The sequence below is a fragment of the Vigna umbellata genome, chromosome 9 (assembly GCF_029865625.1).
Source record: "Vigna umbellata cultivar VRB3 chromosome 9, Vumbellata_1.0, whole genome shotgun sequence".
NCBI lineage: Eukaryota > Viridiplantae > Streptophyta > Magnoliopsida > Fabales > Fabaceae > Vigna > Vigna umbellata.
In genome coordinates this window covers 20019705-20044476 of record NC_142173.1, presented here as the reverse complement: position 1 = coordinate 20044476, position 24772 = coordinate 20019705, and the positions used below count along the sequence as shown (strand labels likewise).

The window sequence follows — 24772 nt, the reverse complement described above, 5'->3', positions numbered from 1 at the left end:
TAAACTTACTTAGAATCACACAGTCTAATAAGTACATTAAAGCAAAATGATACTAAATATCATTTAATTTTTTTAAAATCTAAAATGTGATACATGAAAGGCAAAAGTCAACAAGACTTAAACAAACAAACAAGCACCCACGTTGGAGTACCAATAAACCTAGGGGTAAAAAGGGAAAAAAAGCGCGCTTAGAAGACCCCATAGTGTAAGCAAGGAAATGAAAGACTCAACCAGCCTCAGTCTCAGTCTATATAACACTCTCGTTACCACAGAGGGCACAAAAAATTGTGTTGAAAGTAAAATCAAATTTCTTCTTACTTCGCAGACACAAAGCAAGGATTTTCATCCCTTTCTCTCTCCCTCTCTGATTGGGGTTTCACTTTTTCTTCTTATCGTAATCCTTCGGATGTGTGTGCATCTTTTTCCTTTCTCTCTCATCTCTCAGGTACCTTACCAACAACTTGATCCAGTTTTTTCATACCAATTGCTGATTCGGTATCAGTTAATCGCTTTGGCGCAATCGCGGATTGTTATCGACCTATTCTGTTTCTTAAACTTGTTAGTTTGATCGTATTTCATAGGGATTGTGATTGGGTTTTGATTTTGCTTTTGTCTTTGGTTTTAGGTGGTGGTTCAGTGTACTGTTGAGGTGAGATGACAACCCTAAGATCGAGTTGGCCTTCGAGGTTGCGCCAGCTTTTGTCCAACGAGGGTGCCATTGGTCCTTCTGTTAAGTTGGAAACTGAGCCTGTGAGTGTGTCTTTTGTTTGTCCTCTCTATCTAATATGCATTGTTTTGTTGTGTTTGCTAATAACAGGGATTAATGTTTTCTAATGATATGGTTTAAGGGGGAATCCATAGTTAGGGTTAAGATTCTTATTGCTTGACATTGATATATGACATGATAAAAAATGTAGCATGGGTGCCTTGATATGAATTGCATTCAAGGATAGAAGTTTGTGTTTTAGTTTTTGGCGGGTTCTGCCTTTCTGACTTCATTCATCTGATTGTGTTTGTGTGTGTTTTAGTTAGAACCTCTTTTTTTTGGTGTGTGTGTGTGTTTGTTATTAAGAGTTTTGTTTTCTAAAGAAAGTATTGGAACTTACTAATGTTTTTATGTAGAAGGATATTAGAGCACTATGCATTTTGTTGATTGTATTTAGTTATTTAGATAATCTGGTATATGCATTGTACTTGTGTTTGTTGATTGAAAGTTTGACAGTGTTGCTGGTATTTATGATTGGAAGTTGTTTTTTCTGTTGTAACTGTGTCAATTCTTAGGAAAAAGTTGATTCCTGTTTTGCTTCGACCACCAAATGCAATTTTATTTTTTAATTAGTAAAACATTTTACTGAGTTTATGTTTTCTTCAAATTGGTGTAAAGCTAGCAAAAATAGTTGTACATGGGATTAAATCGATAATCTTTGATTTGGAGTTCATTATTTAATACATTACTGTTTCTGTAGTTTATGTTTTGTTTGGCAGTGCGTTTGAAAGGTGAAATGAGCTCTCTCATTTTAGTCTTACATGAACTGAATTGGGATTTGTCTCAAAACTATTAACCACTAACTAGAAAAGTTAGAATAAGCAACTCACTTGTGTACTTGTTTGAATTTTGGCTGTTGTATTTGATTTTTTCAATTCATTTTAATACTTCTTTCTACCATTGTTATATGCAGTATAGAAGATGCCTTTGCTACTAGTTTGTTTAAAATATTGGCAAATGAAGCATAGTTAGTTACGGTGTTTTAAATTTATAAGCTGATGTATTCATCACTGAACTAAATAATATATAGTTACGATAATGATATTTTTACTAGTTTGTTACCTCAAAATTTGAGTATATTAAACTGTTACTGGTTCACCTTAATTGTTGATTTTACCAGTCACTTACTAAAGCTGGTTTAATCAGCATGTAATCGTCTGTTTCTCGTAAAAGTTGTGCTATGCATAAATTTATGTAAGTATTGATAGAACTGAGGCCTCCTGGATGCATTTTTGTTGTTAAACATTGAATATTAGAATATGATTCATAAGCTGCAATTCTACTCTATTTTACTTGCAAGTAGTTTATCTTTTATCATTATTTACTGTCCATTTGCATCTCAGGTACTCGAGACCACGAGAGAATACTGCCTGTGTAGTAGAATGTAGAGTAGTCATGGCTTCTGTCCCCCTCTTAACTGACTCAGTGATAGTTAGAGAGTTATAATGTTGGAAGTCATTTTGGACAAGGGAGTTCATTCAGAATTTAGAGAACTCTCTAGTTTACTCTTATTTTCTAGCTTCTTATTTTTTGTTGCATTCTCTACATTTTATCACTGAAGCATATGGTTTTGTATTCATTGTTTCTGTTAGTTCTGTTGGGACACTAACCAACTTAGAGATAGTTAGTCAGTTATCTTCAAGAGAGCCCATCACCTTGTTCTTTCAAAATATTAAATGCAAAATTTAAGAGAACTCCCAAGTTTACTCTTATTTTCTCACTAATGTAGATATTCTAATATATTGATTTCATGTTGTGTACTGTGTATCTTAGGCTTTGATAGGTTACATCAGTTTAATTTTCTATATACAGAATACAGAAGTGTGAACATACCCTGTTACTCATTAAGAAATAGCAGCTTGTGGCTTTTGAACAGCTTTAGGTTTTGGTACTTCTTTCTTTGCATGCATTGTTTATAGTGGCAATTACCAGGACTCTTCATTTAAATTGTGCATGCTCCATTTATATTAATTCCTTTTGGTAATATTAATATTATTTGGTGACAATTTTCTTTTACTAAACATTTGAGTAATACTGTTACTCATCAGTCAACACTGATTGTGACAAACAAATTTATGATGTTGAATATATTTGCAGATTTGCTTCAACTGCATTTCATATTTTGTATTCTTATGTTCCTTTGTATTTATTTAGATGTTATATTTTTTTACACATGTTCATTCATTTCCTTACCCAACATCCATGTGATGTCATTTTATTTTGGTGGTTGACTGGTTTCAGCCTCCTAAGATCAAAGGATTCATTGAGAAGATTATCAAATGTCCATTACAAGATATTGCCATACCGCTTTCTGGCTTTCGGTGGGAGTACAATAAGGTATTGCCATTTTAGTCTGATGGTTTGTTGGAATGAGTAATTTATTTTATTTTCCCAGTGCTTAAGCCTTTCTTTTATATCAGGGGGATTTCCATCACTGGAGACCATTGTTGCTTCATTTTGAGACATACTTCAAGACTTATTTGTCATGTAGAAACGATTTGACTTTGTTAGATAATCTAGAAGACGACAGCCCATTACCAAAACATGCAATTCTGCAAATATTACGAGTGACACAAATAATTTTAGAGAACTGTGCAAACAAAAGTTCCTTTGATGGCTTAGAGGTTAGTTTGTCAATTGTGTATTATCAATTCCTGGTCTTAATTGATATATTTTTCTTAATTCCTTCCCCTGTGTGTTTTACTCAAGTGATTTATTTTTTTATATTTTAAACTTTTATGTCTGATATTTTATATTTATCCTTTCCTCTTCAGCATTTCAAGCTTTTACTTGCATCGACAGATCCTGAGATTCTTATTGCTGCCTTGGAAACTCTTTCTGCGCTTGTAAAAATTAACCCCTCTAAGCTTCATGGAAGTACAAAGATGATTTGCTGTGGTTCGGTGAACAGCTATCTTTTGTCTCTAGCTCAGGGCTGGGGAAGCAAGGAGGAGGGTTTGGGATTGTACACTTGTATTATGGCAAATGAGGATGCCCAAGATGAAGCACTGAGCTTATTTCCTTCTGATATTACAAAGATTGGTCATGACCAATCAAATTATCGCATAGGTACTACCCTTTATTTTGAATTGCATGCTCCCAGTGCCCAGAGCAAGGAACAAAGTGCAGAGGCAGTTTCCACTGGCACAACAGTTATACACATGCCAGATTTGCATCTGTGCAAAGAAGATGATTTGTCATTGATGAAGCAGTGCATTGAACAATATAGCATTCCTTCTGAGCTCAGATTTTCCTTGCTCACTAGAATCAGATATGCTCGGGCCTTTCGGTCTCCTAGAATATGCAGGCTTTACAGCAGAATTTGCCTACTGGCTTTCATTGTTCTAGTGCAGTCTGGTGATGCCCAGGATGAACTTGTCTCCTTTTTTGCTAATGAACCAGAATATACAAATGAATTGATTAGAATTGTCCGATCAGAGGAAGTTGTATCTGGATCTATTAGAACACTTGCAATGCTTGCTTTAGGAGCTCAATTAGCAGCATGTACATCATCACATCATCGAGCCCGGATACTCAGTGGATCAAATTTAACTTTTGCTGGTGGGAACCGCATGATACTCCTGAATGTGCTCCAAAGGGCTATTTTGTCATTGAAGAGTTCTAATGATCCATCATCCCTTGCCTTTGTTGAAGCACTTCTTCAGTTCTATCTGCTCCATGTGGTTTCAACCTCAACCTCTGCAAATAATATTAGAGGTTCTGGTATGGTACCTACTTTCTTGCCTTTGCTGGAGGATTTTGATCCTACACATATTCATCTTGTCTGTTTTGCTGTGAAAACTCTTCAGAAGCTTATGGATTATAGCAGCTCATCTGTATCATTGTTTAGAGAATTGGGGGGCATTGAACTTTTGACTCAAAGATTACAGAAAGAGGTACACAGAGTCATTGGTTTGGTTGGAGAAACTGATAGCATGATGCTTACTGGTGAAAGCTTTAGACATAATCCTGATCAATTGCACTCCCAGAAGAGGCTCATAAAGGTCTCCCTTAAGGCTCTTGGTTCTGCAACATATGCACCTGCAAACTCTACCAGATCTCAGCATTCTCATGACAGTTCATTACCAACAACTCTCAGCTTGATTTTTCAGAATGTAGATAAGTTTGGTGGTGACATCTATTATTCGGCTGTTACTGTTATGAGTGAAATAATCCACAAAGATCCAACATGCTTTTCTGTTCTGCATGAAATGGGTCTTCCTAATGCATTTTTATTGTCAGTTGGGTCTGACATACTTCCTTCATCAAAGGCTTTGACATGCATTCCAAATGGTCTTGGGGCTATTTGTCTCAATGCCAAAGGGTTAGAGGCTGTTAGAGAATCTTCATCACTACGGTTCCTTGTTGACATTTTCACTAGCAAGAAGTATGTTTTAGCAATGAATGAGGCTATTGTTCCTTTGGCAAATGCTGTGGAGGAACTTCTACGTCATGTATCTTCACTGAGAAGCACCGGAGTTGATATTATCATTGAAATCATCCATAAGATTGCATCCTTTGGGGATGGAAAAAATATAGGGTCTTCTGGAAAAGCTGAGAGCACTGCAATGGAAACAGATTCTAAAAACAAAGAAAATGAAGGCCACTGTTGCATTGTTGGTACATCAAGTTCAGCTGTAGAAGGGATAGGTGATGAGCAGTTTATTCAGCTATGTGTCTTTCATTTGATGGTATTGGTTCAAAGGACTATAGAAAATGGTGAGACATGCCGGTTGTTTGTTGAAAAATTAGGAGTTGAAGCTTTGTTGAAGTTGTTGTTACGCCCCTCTATTGCACAATCCTCAGATGGCATGTCTATTGCTTTACATAGCACTATGGTATTTAAAGGGTTTGCTCAACATCATTCCATTCCTCTGGCACGTGCCTTTTGTTCTTCCCTTAGGGTGCACTTGAAGAAAGCTTTAGAGGGATTAGGTGCAACATCTGAACCTTTGTTGCTAGATCCAAGGATGTCATCTGATGGTGGCTTCTTTTCTTCACTTTTTGTGGTTGAGTTCCTTCTATTTCTCGCGACATCAAAAGACAATCGTTGGGTGACTGCATTGCTTACGGAATTTGGAAATGAGAGTAAGGATGTTCTTGAAGATATTGGGCTTGTACATCGTGAAGTTCTGTGGCAAATTGCTCTACTTGAAAATAGAAAGCCTGAGGATGACGAAGATGGTATTTATTCTTCTAATTCACAACAGGCAGAAGGGGATGCAAGTGAAAGTGAAGAGCAAAGATTCAATTCTTTCAGGCAGTTTCTTGATCCATTATTAAGAAGGAGAACACCAGGATGGAGCATTGAATCTCAGTTTTTTAACCTTATAAATCTTTATCGAGATTTAGGCCGTTCCCCTGGTTCTCAGCATAGATCAATTTCAATTGGGCCATCTAACATGCGGTCAAGTTCTAGTAACCAGGTCCAGCATTCTGGGTCAGATGATACTTCTGAGACTGCTCATAAGAAGGAATCTGACAAGCAGAGACCATATTATACCTCCTGTTGTGACATGGTCAGATCACTTTCATTTCACATTTCCCATTTATTCCAAGAGTTAGGAAAAGTAATGTTGCTACCTTCGCGACGACGGGATGATGTAGTAAATGTAAGTCCTGCCTCCAAATCAGTGGCTTCTACTTTTGCAACCATTGCTTTTGATCACATGAACTATGGTGGCCGTTGTGTAAATCTTTCTGGAACAGAAGAATCCATATCAACAAAATGTCGATATTTTGGGAAGGTGATTGATTTTATGGATAATATTCTAATGGAGAGGCTAGACTCATGCAACCCTATTCTGCTGAATTGCTTGTATGGACGTGGTGTTATTGGAATTGTATTAACTACCTTTGAAGCTACCAGTCAGCTGCTCTTTACAGTTAATCGGGCCCCTGCTTCACCCATGGATACTGATGATGCAAATGCAAAGCAAGATGACAAGGAAGATTCAGATAGTTGGATTTATGGCTCGTTGGCTAGTTATGGGAAATTGATGGACCATCTAGTGACTTCTTCTTTTATATTGTCATCATTCACAAAGCATTTGCTTGCACAGCCCCTCACTAATGGTGATACACCTTTCCCAAGGGATGCTGAGACTTTTGTGAAGGTCCTTCAATCCAGAGTAATGAAGACTGTAATTCCTGTTTGGACTCATCCCCAGTTTGTTGACTGTAGTTACGAATTTATCTCTACAGTTATTTCTATAATTAAGCATGTCTACACAGGCATTGAAGTTAAAAATGTGAATGGTAGTGGTGGTGCTCGTATTACTGGGCCACCTCCTAATGAAACAACTATTTCAACCATTATAGAGATGGGTTTTACAAGGTCTAGAGCAGAAGAAGCTTTGAGGCAAGTTGGGTCAAATAGTGTGGAGTTGGCAATGGAGTGGTTGTTCTCTCATCCAGAGGAGACACAAGAAGATGATGAACTTGCCCGTGCACTTGCCATGTCCCTTGGAAACTCTGAATCAGATTCAAAGGATGCAGCTGCTAATGACAATACCCAACATCTTGAGGAAGAGATGGTCCAACTTCCTCCTGTTGATGAGTTGCTATCTACTTGTACAAAACTTTTGTCAAAGGATCCACTTGCTTTTCCAGTCCGTGACTTGCTTGTGATGATTTGCTCTCAGGATGATGGTCAACATAGAACTAATGTAGTCTCTTTTATTGTGGAACGGATAAAAGAATGTGGTTTGGTTTCTAACAATGGAAATTATGCCATCCTGGCTGCTCTTTTTCACGTTCTTGCCTTAATTCTTAATGAGGATTCTTTAGCTAGGGAAGCTGCATCCAAGAGTGGTATGATTAAAATTACCTCTGACCTACTGTTCCAGTGGGATTCTAGTCTAGATAGCAGGGAGAAGCAGCAGATACCAAAATGGGTCACTGCTGCTTTCCTAGCACTGGACAGGTTGTTGCAAGTGGATCAAAAATTGAATTCTGAAATTACTGAGCAGTTGAAGAAGGAACCTGTGAATAACCAGCAGGTATCAATTACCATTGATGAAGACAGGCAAAACAGGTTGCAGGCTGCATTTGGACTCGGTATGAAGTATGCTGACATACATGAACATAAGAGACTTGTTGAGATTGCTTGTAGTTGTATGAAGAATCAGCTTCCATCCGATACAATGCATGCTGTTCTGTTACTGTGTTCCAATCTTACAAGGAATCATTCTGTAGCTCTTACCTTTTTGGATGCTGGTGGTCTAAGTCTACTTCTTTCTTTGCCAACCAGCAGCCTCTTCCCTGGGTTTGATAATGTTGCTGCCAGTATTGTTCGTCATATTCTTGAAGATCCACAAACACTCCAACAAGCGATGGAATCTGAGATAAAGCATAGTCTTGTAGTTGCGTCCAACCGGCATCCAAATGGAAGGGTCAATCCTCATAATTTCCTTTCAAATTTAGCTTCTGTGGTTTCTCGGGATCCAGCAACTTTTATGCTAGCTGCTCAATCTGTGTGTCAAGTTGAAATGGTAGGTGAGAGGCCGTACATTGTCTTGTTGAAAGACAAGGATAAAGACAAAGCTAAGGAGAAAGATAAAGTACAGAACAGTGATGGGAAAGTTAGTTTGGGAAATACAACCTCACCTGCTATCAATGGAAAAGTTCATGATTCAAATACCAAGAGTGCCAAAGGTCACAAAAAGCCTTCCCAAAGCTTTGTTAATGTAATAGAACTTCTTCTTGAATCTATTTGCACTTTTGTTCCCCCTTTGAAGGATGACATTGCTTCAAATGCTCTTCCTGGAACTGCAGCATCAACTGATATGGAAATTGATGTCTCCTTGGCTAAAGGAAAAGGAAAAGCTGTTGCCAACATGTCCGAGGACAATGAAACCGGTAGTCAGGATGCTTCTGCATCACTTGCAAAGACTGTCTTCATTCTAAAGCTTCTGACAGAGATATTATTGATGTATTCATCATCTGTTCATGTTCTACTTCGACGAGATGCTGAAATGAGCAGCATTAGGGGTTCTTATCAAAAGAGTCCTGCAGGTTTAAGCATGGGTGGGATATTTTATCATATTCTTCATAATTTTCTTCCATATTCTAGAAACTCAAAGAAGGACAAGAAAGTTGATGGGGATTGGAGGCAAAAACTAGCAACCAGGGCCAACCAGTTTTTGGTGGCTGCTTGTGTTCGATCCACAGAGGCAAGGAAAAGGGTTTTTAATGAGATTAGTTATATCATCAATGAATTTGTTGATTTATGTCATGGCATTAGGAGTCCAGGCAATGAAGTTCAGGTTTTTGTTGATCTATTGAATGATGTTTTGGCTGCACGTACACCTGCTGGTTCATCCATCTCAGCTGAGGCTACCACCACTTTTATTGATTCTGGATTGGTTAAACCATTCACTTGTACTCTACAAGTTTTGGACCTTGACCATCCTGATTCATCTGAAGTTGCTACTGGTATTATTAAAGCTCTTGAATTGGTAACCAAGGAGCATGTCCATTCAGTTGACTCTAGTAAGGGTGATATTTCTGCAAAACCTTCTGTTCTAAGTCAACCTGGAAGAACTGATAATATTGGTGAGATCTCTCAGTCCATGGAAACGACCTCACAAGCCAATCCCGATTCCCTTCAAGTTGACCATGTCAGGTCTTATGCAGTTCGCTCCTATGGTGGTGGTTCAGAAGCTGTTACTGATGACATGGAACATGATCAAGATTTTGATGGAAGTTTTGCTCCTGGTAATGAGGATGATTACATGCATGAGAATTCCGAGGATGCAAGAGATCTTGAAAATGGAATGGAAAATGTGGGTCTACAGTTTGAAATTCAACCTCGTGGCCAAGAAAACCTTGATGAAGATGATGATGATATGTCTGGTGATGAAGGTGAGGATGTGGATGAAGATGAGGAGGATGACGAGGAACACAATGATTTGGAAGAAGTCCATCATTTGCCACTTCCTGACACAGATCAAGATGAACATGAGATTGATGATGAAGATTTTGATGATGAAGTGATGGAGGAAGAGGATGAGGATGATGAGGAAGATGAAGATGGTGTTATACTGCGACTTGAGGAGGGAATTAATGGAATTAATGTTTTTGACCATATTGACGTTTTTGGCAGAGATAATAGTTTTGCAAATGAGGCGTTTCATGTGATGCCACTTGAAGTTTTCGGATCTAGACGTCCTGGACGAACAACATCTATTTATAGTCTTTTGGGCAGAACTGGTGATACTGCCTTGCCTTCTCGTCATCCACTCTTGCTTGAACCTTCTTCTTTTCCCCCACTTACTGGGCAATCAGGCTAGTTTCTCTGAGTTTTCTTGTTATTGATAATCTATTTCAACAGTGGTTTTTTCTTAGCTTATTAGTTATTTCAAGACTTGATATTTTTAATGACATTTGGGATTTTTGGTATCTTGTTTAAATATTACAGATAGTTCATTGGAGAACAGCTCAGTGGGTTTGGATAATATATTTCGATCCCTGAGAAGTGGACGCCAAGCACAACGTTTGCATTTGTGGACTGATAATTACCAGCAAAGTGGTGGGACAAGTGCTGTTGTTGTTCCACAAGGCCTTGAGGAGTTGCTTGTGAATCAATTGAGGCGACCAAGTGCTGAAAAGTCATCCAATCAGAACATAGCAGAAGCAGGCTCTCATGCTAAAGTTGGAATCACCCAGGCACAGGATGCAGGAGGTGCAATGCCTGATGTCCCCGTTGAAAGTGATCCTATTCTGGAAGTTAGTACAACAACTCCTTCAGTCATTGATAATAGTAACAACGTAGATGCAAGACCAACAGGGACTGGTCCTTCACAAGCAAATGTTTTAAGCACACAATCTCAGGCAGTTGAGATGCAATTTGAACATAATGATGGGAATGTGAGAGATGTTGAAGCTGTCAGCCAGGAGAGTAGTGGTAGTGGAGCAACTTTTGGTGAAAGCCTTAGGAGCTTGGATGTTGAGATTGGAAGTGCTGATGGCCATGATGATGGTGCTGAAAGGCAGGTTTCTGCAGATAGGATAGCAGGTGATTCACAGGCTGCCCGCACCAGAAGAGCAAACATTCCTTTGACTCAATTTTCTCCTGTGGTTGGAAGAGATGCGTCCCTTCACAGTGTTACTGAAGTTTCTGAAAATTCAAGCCATGATGCAGACCAAGATGGTCCAGCAGCAGCAGAACAACCGGTAAACAGTGATGCGGGATCAGGAGCTATTGATCCTGCTTTTCTTGATGCCCTTCCTGAGGAGCTGCGTGCTGAAGTCCTCTCAGCTCAGCAGGGTCAAGCAGCTCAGCCATCAAATGTTGAGTCTCAAAACACTGGGGATATTGATCCAGAGTTCCTTGCTGCTCTTCCAGCTGATATTAGAGCAGAAGTTTTAGCTCAGCAGCAAGCACAGAGATTGCATCAGTCTCAGGAACTGGAAGGGCAACCTGTGGAAATGGATACAGTCTCAATAATTGCAACTTTTCCATCAGACTTACGAGAAGAGGCAAGTTTATACTTTCACTATTATATAAAAATGAGACTCTGTGATTTTAAGTTCTTTCCCCTTTTCAGGTTCTGTTAACATCACCAGATACTATCCTTGCCAATCTTACACCTGCTCTTGTTGCTGAGGCAAATATGTTGCGGGAGAGGTTTGCTCATCGTTACAGTCGTACTATGTTTGGTATGTATCCTAGAAGTCGTAGAGGGGAGACTTCAAGACGAGAAGGTGTTGGTTCTGGTCTGGATGCAGCTGGGGGAACCATTTCTTCTCGCCGGTCTGGTGGAGCCAAGGTTGTTGAAGCTGATGGAGCACCTCTTGTTGATACAGAAGCTTTGCATGCTATGATTCGGTTATTTCGCGTAGTGCAGGTATTACTTTGTGAAGTCCTTCAAATAAGAGTCATTCTTTATTCTCCATAATAATTAGTTGTTTATTTTTTTGCAGCCACTCTACAAGGGCCAACTACAGAGGCTTCTTTTAAATCTTTGTGCTCATAGTGAAACGAGAATCTCTCTAGTGAGAATTCTGATGGACTTACTGATGCTTGATGTTAAAAGACCTGTCAGTTATTTAAGTAAAGTTGAACCACCATATAGATTATATGGTTGTCAGAGCAATGTAATGTATTCACGTCCTCAATCTTTTGATGGTAAGAATACTTGATTATGCAACATAAATACAGTTTGTCATTGGTGCTTATTGTTGTGAATCTTCCCAGTTATAATTTGTCTGAAATGTATTTTATTTTCTTATTTCATGAGCTTTTGCATACCGGAGTGTCCATCTTTAATGTTTAGTCTTTTTCTTGGCAATGGATTTATTTATACCTTTCATATTGTTTAATCACATAGGAGTTCCCCCATTGCTGTCTCGTAGAATACTTGAAACTCTCACTTATCTTGCTCGCAATCATCTGTACGTGGCTAAAATTTTGCTTCAGTTCAGACTACCTCACCCTACAATAAAAGAACCAGTTGACGAACGGGGAAAAGCTGTGATAGTTGGTGAAGGTGAAGAAAATATAAGTGAAAGTAATGAAGGGTACATCTCCATTGCAATGCTTTTGGGTCTCTTGAACCAACCACTTTATTTGCGGAGCATAGCCCATCTTGAGCAGGTGATGCTTTGGTTTTATTGGCATCTTTGTCATTTAATTTCACGTACCATCAGAGTTTCAGCCAGTGCTGACATAATTATCATGTATCTGTGGTGTGTTTTCAGCTGCTAAATTTACTGGATGTTATCATTGATAGTGCTGGAAACAAGTCATCTGACAAGTCCCTGATATCTACTACCCTGCCATCAGGTCCACAAATTTCTGCTGTGGAGGCAGACGTGAATGCAGATTCTAATATTTTATCACCTAGGGATGACACATCTACTGATGTTGAGGGTTCCTCCAAACCCACATCTTCTGGTCATAATGTCGAATGTGATTCCCATGGAGTGTTGAGTAATCTTCGAAAAGTAGAACTCCGACTCCTTTGCTCCCTACTCGCACAAGAAGGGTATGTGTTTGGCCTATGCTTGTTGTCAACATATCTGCCATTTGTGTATATTGTCATAATGACTAGGAGATTTTGTGTTCTTGACAGTGTAAGGGTGGGGGTGGTTTAACTCGTGACTTATAAGCATTAAAGTACTTTAGAAATAGTCAGCTTTATTGATATATGCATTTGCTTGCATATTTGTTTGTAATGCCACTGTTGAAGTAATCACCAATTAGAGCTTCTGGCTATAACTGTTGATATACAAAGTTGTTTTATTAACCTTGGAGTTGATCTGACATTTTGTGCATTACTATCAGATTGTCAGATAATGCATATACCCTTGTTGCGGAGGTAATGAGGAAATTAGTGGCCATAGCTCCAAATCATTGTGAGCTTTTTGTCACTGAGCTGGCAGAAGCAGTTCAAAAGTTGACTTCATCTGCAATGAATGAGTTACATGTATTTGGTGAAGCAATGAAATCACTGCTCAGTACTACTTCTACGGATGGAGCTTCAATTTTGAGAGTTTTGCAAGCCTTGAGTTCACTTGTAACTTTACTGACTGGGAAGGAGAATGATAAAGGTATTCCTGCCCTTTCTGAGGTTTGGGAAATCAATTCAGCATTAGAGCCTTTGTGGCATGAGCTGAGCTGTTGCATAAGTAAGATAGAATTTTACTCCGAGTCTGCATCCGAGTCTTTGACATCTTCTAGTACATTTGTGTCTAAACCGTCTGGTGTGATGTCTCCACTACCAGCTGGTTCTCAAAATATATTACCGTACATTGAATCTTTCTTTGTGGTCTGTGAGAAATTGCATCCTGCTCAGCCAGGTGCTAGTCATGAATCAAGTATGCCTGTTATTTCTGATGTTGAGTATGCTAGCACATCTGCTCCCCAGAAAGCATCTGGAACTTCTGCAAAAGTAGATGAGAAACATGCTGCTTTTGTACGGTTCTCAGAGAAGCATAGGAAGCTACTAAATTCTTTTATAAGGCAAAACCCTGGTTTGCTCGAGAAATCTTTCTCACTTATGCTGAAGGTTCCTAGATTTATTGACTTTGATAACAAACGAGCCCATTTCCGTTCAAAAATTAAGCATCAGCACGACCATCACCATAGCCCCTTGAGAATATCAGTGAGAAGGGCATATGTTCTAGAAGATTCTTATAACCAGCTTCGCATGAGATCAACTCAAGATTTAAAGGGAAGGTTGACTGTTCACTTCCAAGGGGAGGAGGGTATTGATGCAGGTGGGCTTACAAGGGAATGGTATCAATTGTTGTCCAGAGTTATTTTTGATAAAGGAGCACTGCTTTTTACTACAGTGGGAAATGAATCAACGTTTCAGCCAAACCCTAACTCTGTTTACCAAACAGAACATTTATCTTATTTCAAATTTGTTGGTAGAGTGGTGGGTCCCTTTTCAATTGTTTTGAATATTTTCTTTTAGTCATATATGATTATTTTTATACCCCTTTCTGTCTTATCCAGGTTGGAAAAGCATTATTTGATGGCCAACTCTTGGATGTTCATTTTACTCGATCATTTTACAAGCACATTCTTGGGGTCAAAGTTACATATCATGATATTGAAGCCATTGATCCTGGTTATTTCAAAAATTTGAAATGGATGCTTGAGGCAAGTGCATTTATTTAGACCTCTCCCTCCCTTTATATTTTAATCACACTTGGTTTATTGTTCAATTTGTGATGATTCTCTGTTTCTGGTATGATTGCAGAACGATATTAGTGATGTTCTGGATCTTACTTTTAGCATTGACGCAGATGAGGAAAAATTGATCTTATATGAACGAAATGAGGTATTTACAATGCTCTTAAAACTGATATGGAATGTTGGATTATGCATTGTTATATGGTCTAATTATGATCATATCTAGGTGACGGATTATGAGTTGATTGCCGGTGGACGGAATATCAAAGTTACTGAGGAGAACAAACATCAATATGTTGATTTGGTTGCCGAGCATCGGTTGACAACAGCTATTCGACCTCAGATAAATTCTTTCTTGGAAGGGTTCAATGAATTGATTCCCAGGGAGTTGATATCGATATTCAATGATAAAGAGCTGGAATTATTGATCAGTGGACTTCCTGATATTGATTGTAAGACTCGGTCCTTTACATTAGCTTTTATCAGATGTGATCAATGTTCGATTGCTCTCCCCACGAGAATTTGCCTGGAAGGGCAAATTTGACTGTTCTTTTATTTTATTTTATTTCAGTGGATGACTTGAGAGCAAACACTGAATATTCTGGATATAGTGCTGCATCGCCAGTTATCCAATGGTTTTGGGAGGTTGTTCAAGGTTTAAGCAAAGAAGACAAGGCTAGGCTATTGCAGTTTGTGACAGGCACATCAAAGGTATACTGCTATCGAGGAACTTTTCAAATTTTAATAGGCTACTCATTCCGGATATATTGCATGTGAACACCATCCATACGATCTACTTGAAATCGCACATGTTCATGTATTCAATTTATTTCTGAAGCATTTTAGTCAAGAGTGAGTCTATTGAGATCAGCTGCTTCAGGGTATGAGATGAGTGTGACTGAGTTTTATTCCTGAATGCATGCAAATGATCTTAGTAGTGTATCGAAATTGTGATGAAGGTCATAGAATTGTAAGGTCTTACACATTTTGTAAGACTCTCTGATGGATCCTGAGTAGGATTGTAGTGTAAAAGCTGATCATACTTGTAGGGCCGTGGAATTTGTGGGTTTTAAGCATTTGAATTTGTTTGATGCAACTGGGCTTTTGTAGGTTTGGGTGACCTGAAAGCCAAACTCTTTTTTTTCCCTAGTTCCTTTCTTTGCTGCAAGTCATTGGATTTTGAAGCTTTCTCTAACACCACCATTCAAAATCCTTTCCTCAAGCTTTTAGATCTTGTTCTAAGTCATCTCTCCTATTTGGTCTACGCTCTCGAGACCTGACTTGTCTATTATGTGTTGGGGCATCATCCATTCTTTCTTTGGCCAGATCATCAGTGTGTCTCTTCACTGTTCTACTAGATCTGACTGAACTGCTGAAGAAGCTCTAACTGGTTTTTTTTCCTGAAACCCATAAACTTGGCTTTTGTATCCTTTATTTGAAATAAAAGATATCTAGACTAATGTTCTTGTCTGTTCTCTTTCTGCTTGATTATTTTTCTTTTAGTAATTGCTATTGAATATAAAATAAATTTTAATATTATAATCAATATTTGAAGTATTCCCTAAATTTCAACGATTGTATGTATTAGTTGATCATTTTTATACATTTTCTTACTTTTGGTAAAATCTTAGGATTTTTGTTCCAATTGCACGAGTTTTTTCATACCTCTCCCCATAAGATTTTTTATTTTGACAACCTTGGATCTAAGGTTTCTCTGTACTTGGAAATATAAGATTCAATTATTTTTTAGGAACTCTTCATTATGATATGGTAATGACGTAGACACATTTTTCTTTTTCTAACTTGAAGCCGTAAAAACATCTACAATACAATTTGGGGGTCTGATTTTTACAACCAATGTTTCAGGTGCCTTTGGAAGGCTTTAGTGCTCTTCAAGGAATTTCGGGCTCCCAGAAGTTTCAGATACACAAGGCCTATGGAAGTCCGGATCACTTACCTTCTGCTCATACCTGGTATGTCGTTTTCCCCTTTCCAAATTCCATATATGCATTTGGTTTTAGTTGTGATTATCTGTGATGGATAATTATAGTGGTGTGATTTGAAGCAATCTAAAACTGAACTTTCTTCGCGCAGTTTCAATCAATTAGATTTGCCGGAGTATCCATCTAAACAACATTTGGAAGAGAGGTTACTGCTTGCAGTTCACGAGGGAAGTGAGGGTTTTGGATTTGGATGAGAAATTTCATCGGGGTGGGTACAAAATACAATGTATTACAATTTTAGGTTAGGAGCTATTTCAGAATAGAATCCAGTGGTACAGGGGATTGAAGTTTTTAAGTTCATATCATGTTAATATCTTGTACAGTCGTATATTTGCAATGGGAAATGCCGGTGGCAGTTTTTTAATCACCCCCACTCTGCACTGCATAATCAGATCTCAGAGCCTATACTCTTTGCAAATACTCTACCTGTTCATTTTCATACACCTTTTTTGTTATCGTCATCTTTGAGAATTTTTAATAGCAAAGTTTTCTGGTATTAGCATTTATAGTTGTAAAACTTCCACTTCACCAGTTCTCCCATGTGCATATTTTATTCTGTATTTCAAACAAAATTAGTGGTTTCATTCCACTTAAAATTTTTCCTTGTTTCGTTTTCAGTTCCTTTAAGAATATGAAACTCGTGAGATCAGTCTCATGCGTATAATTTATCTTCCTTCTTTCTCTCTTTAACCAAATAAATAAAATTTGACGTTAATTTATTACCTTTTGCTCTTTATCTCACTCTATCCAAACACTGTTACAGTCTAAAGAGGTTTTACAAGACACTGTAATTTTTTTACTTTCATTTATAACCTTCAAATTGTGCAATTTTAAAAAAAATAAAACTAGAATTTTTTTAGAGTTGCGGGCAAAAATTTATGAAGATACGGGAAGAAAGAAATTGTCCTCACGTAAAAGCGATGAGAAAGAACAACTGTAAAAAATAAGCCTTCTATTCCCCCACCTATTTCTCAGTTAGTGGATATATATATATGTGTGTATATATATATATATATATATATATATATATATATATATATATATATATATATATATATATATATATATATATATATATAAATCAAATAATTAAAATAATCACAGTAATAATTAAATAACGAAGTTGAAATCTTTGCTGTGATTTAACTCTTGAGTTATACACGCATACAGTGAATTGTTCTATTTGGCTTTTTAAATTAAACCGTCTTTATCCACTCTTATATTTTATAGATGGGAAAAGCATTGTTTTTTTAAGTCACTAACTTAGTTAATTTTTATCCATTCTTTATATGTTAAATGATTAATTTTAATTTCTTTTAAAAAATATAAAAAACACCAATTAAAAAGTAAAATTAATTAAAATTAAGTGATTTTTTTTAAAAAAGTCACTGAATCCTTTTTATTCTTCTTTTTGTTTCACTGTCATAATTAATGAATTATAGAAAATATAAATTTTAAAGTGCTTAAAAGTAAGGTGAGGGAAAAAATGTAATATATTAAGAACTTAAAGAAACTTTATAATTTTTACATTAGTCACTAAAAAAGAATAAATTTACCATACCTAATAATGATTAACTTCGAGTATAAAATCTACAAAACTTACACTGACAACAAATTTTAACTATCAATTTATGCAATGACAACAAATTTTTCATTACTATGTGTGCTTCAGTTGTAAACTTTTGAACTTCTGAGTGCGTCAACCTTTTCTCAGTTTATTATTCCTTGTCTTTCTTTCTCCATCTGTGGATGTTTTAATTAGTTACTTACAATCATGCTTTTAATCTCTATTATTATGTTCACAAATTAATTAAATGAATAAACACTATTAATTTGGTCCACAGCTTTAGGTTATTTGTCTCGTCAGCTTTCTGCTTAATAATTCTCCATTCTTTATTTTTCAAATAGTTTATCCTTTTTTTTTCAATTTTCTAAATAATGTCTTTTGTGATGTTCAGACGTATGGCTTAATATATTTTTATCTCCGTAAAATTATATTTTTTATATTGTTTCTGCCCCCACCTAATACTTTTGCATTGGTTAGGAGTTAAAATCAAGTATATTTTAAATGTTTCTTTTTCCTTTCATCATTCAATAGGGCTTTGTTCACTTGAATGAATTTGAAGAAGAGTGATTAAAGGAATTTGAGAAGATTTAAAAATAAATTGTTTTGTTGATTTGGAAGTAAAGTTTGTGAGAATTAATGTAATATTTGATTGATGGTGACAGATTAAAAAAATTTACTTTCAAATCCACTCTCATTTACCTTCAAATTTTCTCAAATCCTCTCAATCACTCTCCTCCAAATCCATTCAAGTGAACAAAACCTTAAAGACAAAACCTTCTATGTTTCAAAGGAGATAATGTATAGTGATTGATCCTGACGATGTCATTCAAATTTTGGATTGGAACAGAAGTATCTATAGTGGGTTAATAAGAAAACTTTCGATCATATTAATTTTTTGAAAAATACTAATTGCATTTATAGAATCAACATGGACCATAAGTTTATGTTCCTATTACAATAATATTTACTTGGAGAATATAATAAATAGTAATAGAATAATAAATAATAATCAACTTATTAAACTTTCTAGATTTATTTGTAATATTTAATATTTATTTGGAGAGTATAATAAATAGTAATAGAATAATAAATAACAACCAACCTATTAAACTTTCGAGATTTATTTGTAATATTTAAATAGACATGTTTAGACTGATTTATAACGAAAAAACTTAAAAACTTTAATATGTTTATTACACAAAAGAAATACTTTTAGACTTTTATTCGTTATAGTTTTTACAAATAAGTTGGCTGATATGAAATATTTTATCATAAGTCCCAATCCATATAAAATCATGATTTTTTTATTATTATTTTAGACATTGGAAATTTTTTGTCTCTACACTTTTAAGACCAAAACTTCTCATTATTTATAACTTTTTTCTTCTTACTTGTCATATTTTTTTTTTCCAAGATGAATAGCATGGGTTTCAACTAAACATTATTTTTTCTTAGTCATGTTATTTATTTCAAATTAATATTGAATTTAGTCACTAAAATTTTATATTACTATTACCTTAGTGTAAGTAAATCTCAAGTAAGTCTTTGAACTTTAGGATTATTTCTAAATCCCTAAAATATACCGCTTTCAATTTGGTCTCTATTATAAAGACACTTTGTTATAATAAAAACATTAGAATACAAAATGAAAAAACATGTGATTAACTTTGTGGATTCCATGAACCCTAAAAATCCATATTTTCTTCTATTTTTTAGACTAATGAGACAAGAAGTTATTTACTTATTTTTTTATATTTTGTAGACTAATGAGACAAAATACAACTTTTATGAGTAAGATTAACCATTTACTTGAACGAGAAAATTAAGGATACATACATTGCTCATATATTTAGACAACTGAGATCACAACAATAACATCAAAAGCAGTAAAAAAAAAAAGTTTAGTATCTACAACTTTTAACAATGTTAATGGCCAGTGGTAGCAACACTATATATGAATCTTGAACTTTTTTGGAGTCTAAAACAGTGATGTTAACTGACCTCCAAATAGAAGAAGAAACTGTAACTCAGCCTTTTCTAACTTTGTTTCTTCTCTATTCAAATGGCAATCTGATACTAACCCAAGTTAGATATCATCATCATGTAGAAACATACTCTCTCTAATTGTTTAAAGTTTATAGTTTACAAAACATTAACCAATAGGAGAGTTTGTTCATTTCAAAAGAGTGTTGCTAACATTCTCTCATCGTCTGAGGTATTTCTTTCCTCTGGCATCATCTTCAATGATACTGCAAAGGGTAGGTGGAAAATCAACTGGCCACAAAACCACATCATTTCCCCAAACAACCATCTTAGCAAGATGATCTGCTGCTCTGTTAGTTTCACGCCATGAGTGAGAAATTTGATATTTATCAAACTTCTTCAATAGTTTCCAGATTTGTTTCAAATAGCTATCAGCTTTTGGACAATGCTGTTTTCTATTGACTGTCTTCACAACACTCATGGAGTCTGATTCCACCCATATTGCTTTGATCCCAAGGCCCCAGCAAAGAACAAGGCCTCTCCAAATGGCCCACAGTTCAACCAAGAAAACATCTCCTTGAGGCACTTTAGAGACAAAAGCACATATTGGTTCACCCGTATAATCACGAAGCAGCCCTCCAAAACTGGCACTATCTCTGTTGATAGAACCATCAGTGTTTAGTTTTGTCCATCCAAACTTTGGCTTTGTCCACTCACACCATCTTATGGATCTGGAAACTGGGTTGAGAATGTTAGCAATTTGGTTCAGATTCCTTATCAGAACCATACCTTTGATTCTTTTCTGAGTAGAGGATAACAGGTCTTTGCTATTTGTTTCATGGAACTCTACTCTTAGCTCTGTTTCCTTATCCTTGTGTTTCTTCCCTTTGAGATGTGCCCTCAAGCAATTTTCACTGGTAGTACTAATCTGACATAAAGCACAGCTCCATTCCTTCTGAACTAGTTTTTTTCTAGTTATCCTTGCATAACTGCTTTCAGTTCTGTCACAACCTGCACTATCATCCTGATGCAAACAATTTGTTAGGGGAAATCTGTCAATGTCTATTCAGACAATTACACATTAGAGTTAGAGTGAGAAAATATGATGAGGAATGAACAGGAAGCAGACACCTAATTGTAGACTGTTGCATATTGTTCAATGTAGTAAAAATTATATATGAGATTAATCTCCCTTGAGTTGAATACATAACCGAAGAAATATGGATTAAGTCCAAAATACAAATAAAGAATAATAACAAACAAACTAAAGATAAAAGATAAAAATAAGATATTTATCTAAGATATCTAATAATCTAATATATCTAACATTCCCATCAAGTTGGTGCACACAAATCGTATTTACTAAGTTTGTTATAAATATAATCAATAAAAATTTAATGAAAATATATCTTTTTACGTGATACCAAATTATTAATGATTTCCGAAGATGATATAGAAGACAATGAACCAACTCAGGAAACTCTCCCTGAGCAACAAATCCAAGAGATTACTTCATATAAATCTCTTCGTGCAAATCATTATTAAGGAACTCTAGTTGATAAAGAGGTCATTGTTAAATAAACTAACAATTGCAATTGGAGAAAAAGTATATATGGGCGGGTCAGACACACCTGGAAGAGAAGTTAGAAGAGACAGTAGATGAAGAAGCCATGGATGAACAGGAGAGAGATAAACCCTAAAAGTCCAAGATTTTCTAATCAAGGCACGTGAAAGAAAAAGAGGTGACCTTGACGCTTTGAATCACTGCCATAGAGGAGACGGGACAAGCGTCCATGCATGACAAACCTGAAAGTGGAAAAAGAATGACCTCAAAAATGTGAATCACTACCCTGCCTAAGAGGAGATGACACGTGCCACCATACACGATAGAAGAGGGAGTAGATCCACAATTTCAAAACACGCTGAAAGCGCTCAAATGAAGGCATCGTTAACTACATTGTGGTCACTTGGCCAAGAAGATCAAAACCCGTCGTTGGTCGAAATTAGAACTCCAACGATGATGACATACGCTGCTGCTGCCGCCAGTAGCGGGTGAGACAAAGAAAATTATTTTCTGAAATAACTTTAGATTCTAGATACCATGTTCAATACAGTAAAAACTGTCTGAGTTTAATCTTCCCAAGATTGAATATACACATAGAGTAAGAAAATTATTTTTTGAAAGAACTTTAGATTCTAGATACCATGTTCAATACAGTAAAAATTGTCTGAGTTTAATCTTCCCAAGATTGAATATACACATAGAGTAACAGAAGAAATATGGACTAAATCTAAAATACAAATAAAAATAATAACAAACTAATTAATGATAAAAGATAAAGATAATATCTAACAATTTAATATATCTAACACATATAAACAAACATGAAACATAATTACAGTGAACGTTTCCCATGACATTTGCATATTTGGGTTCATAGATAAATTCAGAAATTAGAAGTAGCAAAAAGATGGCTAAAACCTTAATATTATCAGATGGGTTGCAATACTTGAAAGCAATACCTGACATGCTTCAAGTTTCTTTTCTTGTATTTGACTTGGCGTAATTGTCTGATAATAGAAATCAACAAGTTCCTTTTCCTGTATTTGACTTGATGTAATTGTCTGGTCAGAGACATCAAAAAGTTTAGCACCCTCATCTGATTCAGAATCTGTGCCCTTCTCACTGACGATGTTTGATATCTTTGTAAATAGGGTCCAAGAACAGTAGGGTCTAATTAGGAATCTGTAGACACATGGTGCTGCACCAACATAAGGCATCAACAGCAAGACAGTGGCTATGGATTTCAGATGTGGCCACCATGGGAGGCTGTAAAATCAGGAAAATTAAAAATGAGAATAAATTGAAGTAGAAAACCAAAAGATGAGGATATGTTCAAGTATCAGTGCAAGTTATGTTTGGTTCCATGCAGCAGACAGTGATTGTAAGAGGATGAACTCTTACTATGTTTTCTTTCTTTGCTAACTCTACAATCAAATTGAAGAATAAGGGAAGAGGTTAACTTCTAATTTGAGATTTTGAGACATAAGTTGAATAGCAGGAATAAAACAAAATATGCACATTGCAGTAACTTGGAAGGTAAAATTGGAAAAGATAGCATACCAAGAGTTTACATGTTTAAGTATATCAAGAATACAAAATGTTGTAATTAGAGGAAAATCTTCCTAATTAAGAAAATATCTGTAGAATTAAGAAAATATCTATAAAATCTTCTAGCTTATTGTTCAGTATATTTTTTTATTATTTCCTTTTAAAAGATTAAGTTGTTAAGTAAGGAAAATGTAATAGATGTGAATAATAATAATAAAAATCATTCTCCTTTTCAAGTCAAAATAATGTTAAAACTAATGAAGATGTTTTGTGATACCAGCTGAGTGGTTAAAATGAAAAAAAAAACAACTAGGAATTATTTGTGATCACAAAGTACCAACGAAGCTTAAAGGAAAGTTTTACTGTCACATTACTCTATGGAAGAGAATGTTGGACTTTGAAATCACAAGAGGAAAATGTACAGTGACTGTATCAGAGTTAAGGAGAAATGACAAAAGAATGATTATAGTGGTTTGAATTGAAATTATCAGTGAGCATAGTTTAATGATTAATGTAAACTAAATACTGTTTAGATTTTCACAAATTATCAATTGAACTCTCAGTAAAAAAGAAAATACCAGTTAAATAACACTGAAAGTTCCCATTCCACAATTGTTGACAAGGAAAACAGAACCCAAAAAGTAAGGCATCGCTGCTTGCTGGAACGAGAATCACTCTCCATTGCACAAACAGAAACAAACCTGAAAAGATAATTAGGAACCAATCTCAAACACATACATCTGTCATACTTTCAGAATAAAAAGGCTATATTTTTGCCAAGAGAAACATCCAATTTGATTCTTGCAACAATTTAATACAATTAATTTCATCCCCAAAGAGAACAGCGAATACTTCACAGAATTAAAGAGTAATGCAATTGAACAACAAAATGGGGGTATTTTTCCTTTATTGTTCTCATTATCGTATTTACGAGTACTGAGTACCATATACTTACAATGGACAAAGCAAGCTAAATGGAGGCCTGCAGTGTGTAAGAAAAACAAAACAGACACAATCGTAAGAGAATAAGAACATAAGAAAGTGAAACTGAAGTGTTAAATTTGGTTGATCATAGATAAATTTAGAAATAACTGGTAAATGAAGAAGAGAGAAGAGTTGGATTTACCATGAAAGAAGGGTGAATGAGTTGGTTAAGAGAGTGTAAAATGGTTCTTCCCATCCCATTCTTTGCTTCTTAATTTCAATCTCTTTTCTTTTCTTTTCTTTTCTTTTCTTTTTTCTTTTCTTTTCTTCTTCTTCAATCTAAATCCAACAAAGAAAGAACTTTATGGGAGAAGCAACAAGTTCCAACAGCATAGTTCAAAAGGCGAAGACCAAAAGTCAATTTAATCACTGCTGTCTCTTTGTTTCCACATAAACCATCAAAGAAAACGACACCACAAAATACAAATTTTATTTTTAATTCTTCTTACAATTTATACTTTTTATTATAATCGAAATCGTTTTTCTTTTTCATTTTCTTTTTTCTTTTCTTCCCTTTTCCACTTTCTGACTCGAATCCGAAAATGGCGATTTCCTTAACAAAGCAACTTTGTGTTACAAATGTTGCTTGGCTGACACCAATCCAATCATCATAATTTTTAACTTTAATAGCCTATTTTGTCTTCAATTTTAATTAAAAGTGTGTCAAATTGGTCTATGTCAAATTGGTTTTTGTTTAGTAAAATTTGCATTA

The 24772-nt window shown here is 35.7% G+C and overlaps 2 protein-coding genes across 3 annotated transcripts; one reads left to right on the top strand and one right to left on the bottom strand.

Annotated features, from left to right (window-relative positions):
* Window positions 1-279: 279 nt before the first annotated feature.
* Window positions 280-16781, top strand: LOC124822130 (E3 ubiquitin-protein ligase UPL1-like). Its single transcript, XM_088098891.1, has 17 exons — window positions 280-445; window positions 626-750; window positions 3008-3103; window positions 3187-3390; window positions 3541-10054; window positions 10188-11248; window positions 11317-11616; window positions 11693-11897; window positions 12100-12365; window positions 12470-12756; window positions 13056-14151; window positions 14232-14378; window positions 14479-14559; window positions 14638-14863; window positions 14983-15122; window positions 16278-16384; window positions 16506-16781. The coding sequence occupies exons 2-17, from the start codon at window positions 655-657 to the stop codon at window positions 16606-16608; spliced, it is 10929 nt and encodes a 3642-aa protein (XP_087955017.1). The 5' UTR covers window positions 280-445; window positions 626-654; the 3' UTR covers window positions 16609-16781.
* Window positions 16782-19810: 3029 nt separating this feature from the next.
* On the bottom strand, window positions 19811-24449 carry LOC124822129 (uncharacterized). Of its 2 annotated transcripts, XM_047294098.2 has the most exons (5): window positions 24203-24446; window positions 24032-24058; window positions 23655-23777; window positions 22488-22794; window positions 19811-20988 (listed from the first exon to the last, which is right to left on the bottom strand). In XM_047294098.2, the coding sequence occupies exons 1-5, from the start codon at window positions 24259-24261 to the stop codon at window positions 20185-20187; spliced, it is 1320 nt and encodes a 439-aa protein (XP_047150054.2). In that variant the 5' UTR covers window positions 24262-24446; the 3' UTR covers window positions 19811-20184. The 2 variants fall into 2 exon arrangements, with proteins under 2 accessions (XP_047150054.2, XP_087954382.1); XM_088098256.1 differs by lacking the exon at window positions 24032-24058 and having other exon boundaries at window positions 24203-24449.
* Window positions 24450-24772: the final 323 nt, after the last annotated feature.

What these genes read in the sequence shown, in the direction of transcription:
- LOC124822130 (XM_088098891.1), top strand. Translation starts at nt 655, where the DNA reads ATGACAACCCTAAGATCGAGTTGGCCTTCGAGGTTGCGCCAGCTTTTG. An exon ending in GTTCCTTTGATGGCTTAGAG is followed by an intron (nt 3,391 to 3,540) that starts GTTAGTTTGTCA and finishes TTTCCTCTTCAG; the next exon opens with CATTTCAAGCTTTTACTTGC. An exon ending in ATTTGAAATGGATGCTTGAG is followed by an intron (nt 14,379 to 14,478) that starts GCAAGTGCATTT and finishes GTATGATTGCAG; the next exon opens with AACGATATTAGTGATGTTCT.
- LOC124822129 (XM_047294098.2), bottom strand. Translation starts at nt 24,261, where the DNA reads ATGGGATGGGAAGAACCATTTTACACTCTCTTAACCAACTCATTCACC. An exon ending in TCATTCACCCTTCTTTCATG is followed by an intron (nt 24,059 to 24,202) that starts GTAAATCCAACT and finishes TACACACTGCAG; the next exon opens with GCCTCCATTTAGCTTGCTTT. An exon ending in AGAAACTTGAAGCATGTCAG is followed by an intron (nt 20,989 to 22,487) that starts GTATTGCTTTCA and finishes TGTTTGCATCAG; the next exon opens with GATGATAGTGCAGGTTGTGA.